Genomic DNA, 5,501 nt, shown 5'->3' with positions numbered 1-5,501 from the left:
TGTGGAGACCCCTTTTGGCACTGTATGCTGCACCATGGCAGGTATCCCCAGGGATAACCGACCGGTCATCCTCACCTACCATGACATCGGAATGAACCGTAAGACTCTGATACTGTTGCTTGTGGCACGTAGCTGATTGCTCTAAAGTCTAAAACTTAGCATAAGCGTCATTTATTGTGTTGTAATGACCCTGGAATGCATGTCTGCAGACAAAACTTGCTTCGACGTTCTTTTCTATGATGAGGACATGCAGGAAATCATGCGACACTTTGCCGTGTGTCAGGTCAACGCTCCTGGGCAACATGAGGGTGCCAGCACCTTCCCTGCAGGGTGAGCGTGAGTGCACCATATGCCACAATGTTCTTTCAGGGGCTGAAAGACATTCCAAGGTTAAATCTAATCTAAAATGTGACCTTCAGCTACCCCATACAATTTTTTCCAGAATGTATATTTATCAGAACGTACTCCATAGCCCTCCGTCTGCCCTCAGACCACTCCTTCCTGGCAGTCAGACAGGACGACTCTATGCCATGGTGTTGGTGCCCACCTAAACTAACATCTGGAGGCCCTGACTGTCAGCATGTCTAGCTGGCACCGGCTTGTCATGCACCAGGGTTTCTTTCATGAACTTTTTTCTTAGCGTTCATATGCTACATTGATGGCTGTGGCTCCCAGTACATCATAGCTAGGTTTAGCAGGTTCAAATCCTGAAGAATCAGTGGCGTCCCTTAGAATTATAACTCACTCAGTGCAATTTTTTCCTGTAGATTCACATATCCCTCAATGGACAAGCTCTCCGAGACCCTCCCAATTGTGCTCAAGCATTTTAAGTGAGTGAACCAGATTAGCCATTTACTCTGAGATTAAACTGTCAATCCTTGTTCTAATCTGAAACCTTGCGCTTTAATGGTTTAAAGTTATGTACATTTTTTTCTCTCCACAGAATTAAGAGTGTTATTGGAATGGGTGTTGGAGCAGGAGCAAACATCCTCACACGGTTCGCTGTGAGTTGTAGCACTGTCTTTCTTCCCAATAGATTTTAACACAATGATCAAACAAGGATTACTCCTTGGTGAAATTCTTGCTTTGTAACAAAGTGTTGATACTTGCAGCATAATCCTAATCATTACACTGTCAAGCTAGCTAGACATCAACTCTCCAGAATACTGACACTTCACTATTGTTCCTCTGCTTGCACATGTAAACAAACCTTTTTCTAAGTGCAATGTAAAGTGCAAGAATGCCAAATATGGAGACTCTTAATTGCTCATTTAACTACAACAGTTTGACATATAGTAAGTAATTTTGCCCTGAAGGTTCATCTCCCTTTGACTGCTCATGCATAAATGTCTTGCAGTTGAAGTACCCAGACTTGGTTGAGGGCCTTGTCCTGATGAACATTAATGCTCAGGCAGAGGGCTGGGCAGACCGGGCAGCATCCAAGGTATCACAGTCTAATGCAATAGTAATTATCATTCTGTTAACACCCTGCTTAAACATCACGATCCCTGTATCTCTACAATTATGTCGTTTAGCTGGTCCCACCTAGCGTCCATGTCTATGGTTTCCCTGTCTCATGTCTTTTGTTTTGCTTTACTTCCTTGTTGTGGTTCCGTTGCTTAGTTTCATTTTCTTTGCTCCTTATTATTTGCACCTGTCTTGTTTAACTCTTATTACTTCATGTATTTAAACCGTCTTGTTCCCTGTGTCTTGGCTGTTCACTGAATCCATATAACTTTCAATGTGATAACAAATAGTTCTCAGCATATTACTCTTAGTTTTCTGCAGTTTCCAGTTAACCTTTCATGCCAATCATATGGTGACAATCGACCCTATATTTTTATTCTTTTGGGATCCTTAGAAAAGTGTCAAGCCTCTTTTAATAAAGTAATGTATTTGATCAAAGCTTATGTGTACTCCAGCCACTAAAGATCAACCCACACTTTCCACAGATTTCCAGCTGGGCCCTTGGTCCCCCCAGTGTTGTCATCTCCCACCTGTTCGGTCAGGTACGAAATAACGCCTAAAATGAAATGTATATTGTATGTATTATTGAGCAGTACTTGTCAACCCAGTCCTTGTGATACATCTGACATCCCACATTTTCCCTCTATCCCAGCTCCTGACAACATCATCCTAGCTCCTAAACCAAGCCATTAGGAAAATGAACACCTGGTACAGGTGTACTGGGCTGGGTTAGAATAAACATGTGGGCCATTTCATGTGTACTGTGGACTGGGTCACTAAACACTGAACTAGAATATTTAAAAGTTAAATGCCTTATTACTAAAGATGAGTGTTCCAAATGAGCTGTCCTGAATTTAGACTGTGTCCTTTTCGTAACTAAAGAACCAGATGCCTACATTATTGTCCATCAAAAGGTCAACAATGTTTTTTTTTTTTACATATTCTTTTTATTATACATTTCTGTCTCGAGTGCCTGTGCAGACTGTGCATATAGAGGAAGAGACATTTAATTTCATATTCACATCAAGTTTTGATGTTTTGTGACTGATTGCGTCTTGGACTGACTCCTTTATGGCACCGTGGCAGGAGGAGATTAAGAAGAAGGCAGAATTTGTAAAGACCTTCCATCACAACATCAGCAAAAGGATTAACCAGACCAACCTTCTGCATTTTATGAAGTCCTACAACAGGTATGACTGACATCTGCATTCTATGGAATCTTCTGAGCTCTCTGCTTCTAGACTTGTTTGTCATATGAACAGCTCCCAGTCTTATTAGATCTGATCAATTTTCAGCCGAAGTAAACTGAACATTAAGAGAACTTCTCTGGGTAGAAAGACTCTAAAGTAAGTGAGAAACTGTTTCTCTTTTATCCTTATTCCATGTTATTTTTTGATGTAAAATGCCCCTGTGCCACCACATGGCTGAAAGGTTTTGTTGCTGTAGGTGTCACACTCTTCTGGTGGTAGGAGATGACTCTCCTGTGGTGGATGCTGTGGTATGTACAGCTTGTTTTACATGCAGAAGTTTAAAAACAACATTCAAAATCCAACCCAGCATTCAAATCAAACTTCTATATGTACCTGGGAGCCTGCGTGCAAATGTTTGTGTTTTCTGTCGTAGGTTGACTGCAATTCCAAAATGAATCCCTCAAAGACAACCCTCCTCAAAGTTAGTGACCTTCAAACCTCAGCAAAGCAATACTTAAAATGTTATGTTTTGCTTTTTTTATTTGACTCTCATTATAAATGCAGAAGTCATTATATGTCACTGGGGGCTTATAAATCATGAACGTTGTGATGAACTTGTGGTGAATAACATTGTCCTTCATGTTGTCCCTCATGAAGATGGCTGACTGTGGAGGTCTACCACAGCTTGATCAGGTCTGTCGTTACCCATTAAAATAATGCTCTTGCATTCAAACTGAGTGATGCACTGTGTAATCTATTGTGTCCTGTTCTTACCTTATAGCCTGGCAAGCTGGCAGAAGCCTTGAAATACTTCATTCAAGGACTGGGCTACAGTAAGTAAATACTGTAAACACACTGTCAAAAGGTCGAAATTAAAAATCGTTCAGCCTCTGCGCAATGTAAAACCCATAAATCCAGTTTAGAAAAGTTCATTACTGCCTGTTGTAGACCTTCAGGCTTTCACAACTATCTTTAAGTTATGCATGCTTTCTAAATGGTGCAGTTAAGTAGGGACCTTGAGCTATATTACTTCACCTTGTCCTTCTGCTTATCTGCCTCTGACAGTGTCTTCTGCAGGCATGACACACCTGTCTCATTGGCACCCCGCCTTCTCCACCAGAATGGCATTCTTCCACCCCTGGGCCATCACTTCCATGGAGAGCACCTCCAAGCAACGCTGAAGATGAGGCTCTCCTACCCGCTGCTCCATCCCAGTGTTGTCATGCTCAGTTCGGCTCCATTTCAAATAAAAAATACTCTAAATTGAGGGACCATTGATGTGTTGGTGTTAGTGTTTGTGTGTCATTGTCCCAGTGGACTAATTTAGACTTGCACAAAAGGAAAAAAAAAAACCTAAACGATAAAAAGCTGTTTAAAATGTTTATACTTATCAGGCTCAGTGTTGTACCTTTATTTAGTAGCCATAAAAAAGTTGATGTATAGTACATCAATCAATGTATAACACTTTTAGTACTTAGTATATGAATCAATGTATAATATTTGGACTGCTTTAACACCAGTACAAAAGTTTAATATAATAAAGAAATAATGCACTGTGATTACTTGTGGCGGCCCGAGTGTCGTAGGGCGAGGGGCAGGACGCACAGACTCCACCGACTGGGACGAACATTTATTAACATAAATGACAGCGGCACTCACGTATTAGAAACAATAAACATGGACCTGAAACAAATGAAGTTAAACAAACATGATACACAAGAATACATCTAACATAAACACGTTACATTCAGACATTACACCGACAATGACCAACACCCTGTACACTTTAACACGGGTTTATATACATTGAGACGAACAAGGTGCAGGTGTGGTTACAAACACAGCCCTCCCACTGAACGTGGCAGGCCAAACCACATGACTCAGGGGAGGCTAACATTCTGTGACATTATGCTTCATCTTGTAAAAGCTTTACATGACTGACAATTTCAGCTTTTTCAGAGGACCTATTTAATTCTTTCTTACATTGTACTTCTTTCCATTCCTAGTCTAATCTTGAAATAAATTCAACTTAATTTTAATGGAAGTCTTCATAATGTGTGTTTCAGGTTATGCAAATACTTTGGGAGTAGTTTAAATCAGTCAATCTACTGAATTCCCCACCAACAACAGTATGAATAATTAATTGTCATTTACATTTATAACTTTTAACATACGAGCAGCATGTGAATTTCATGAATTTGTACTTCATTAACTATTTGTATCACATTGTTTACATTACTGTTGTAATAGTAATAGTAAAAATTCAATGGTAATAGGGCACATTGATTTGACACAGTTCAATGGCATTAAGTACCCAATGCTCTGCTTTGAAGAAGAATAAGTACAACATTGAATTATTTTACTGCACTTGTACTGCATATTTTCAATGTATTTACATCATTTTAGAGAATGCAATATTAAGGAATAAATAAATAAATAAAGTTTATTTACCTACTATTGTTCTTACGTCCACTGAAGTCCAAAATAATCTTTAAGGCTCTAGGTTCCTTAATAGCAAATATATTTCTGTGGTATTCTGATTTATTTTCTACTTGAAAGACAGGGAATATTCTGATGTCTTTATTAGTAACTTTAATGCACCTAATGCACCCTTTTGGGGCACCCTAAAACTCTGACTAGTATTACGTGAGTAATCGTTCTAGAGCAGGGAATTGAAGATAACAGGATAATTGAGGAAAAAAGGGGAACATTTTTTTTTTTCTAAAATGAATGATGTAGCCAGCGATATGAAGCCCACCCAGCCTCTTTCACTATTTGGTAACTATAGGCCACCACGGCCCTACTCAGAATTTATTAAGGAATTTTCAGATTTCCTTTCTAATC

General features: G+C 39.5%; 1 protein-coding gene across 1 annotated transcript; it reads left to right on the top strand.

Moving 5' to 3' along the window:
• On the top strand, nucleotides 1-4,168 carry LOC145655611 (protein NDRG1-like). The gene is made up of 13 exons (XM_081709105.1): nucleotides 1-98; nucleotides 210-330; nucleotides 768-830; nucleotides 944-1,004; nucleotides 1,358-1,444; nucleotides 1,923-2,009; nucleotides 2,554-2,657; nucleotides 2,763-2,813; nucleotides 2,914-2,965; nucleotides 3,091-3,138; nucleotides 3,315-3,350; nucleotides 3,439-3,490; nucleotides 3,723-4,168. Exons 1-13 carry the CDS (start codon nucleotides 35-37, stop codon nucleotides 3,836-3,838), a joined length of 942 nt encoding a protein of 313 aa, XP_081565231.1. The 5' UTR covers nucleotides 1-34; the 3' UTR covers nucleotides 3,839-4,168.
• Nucleotides 4,169-5,501: the final 1,333 nt, after the last annotated feature.

Source organism: Electrophorus electricus, unplaced genomic scaffold, assembly GCF_041902795.1.
Source record: "Electrophorus electricus isolate QZ-2024a unplaced genomic scaffold, ASM4190279v1 Scaffold29, whole genome shotgun sequence".
Classification (NCBI taxonomy): domain Eukaryota; kingdom Metazoa; phylum Chordata; class Actinopteri; order Gymnotiformes; family Gymnotidae; genus Electrophorus; species Electrophorus electricus.
Note: the sequence above shows the minus strand (reverse complement) of the source record. Positions and strands in the feature narration are given on the sequence as shown.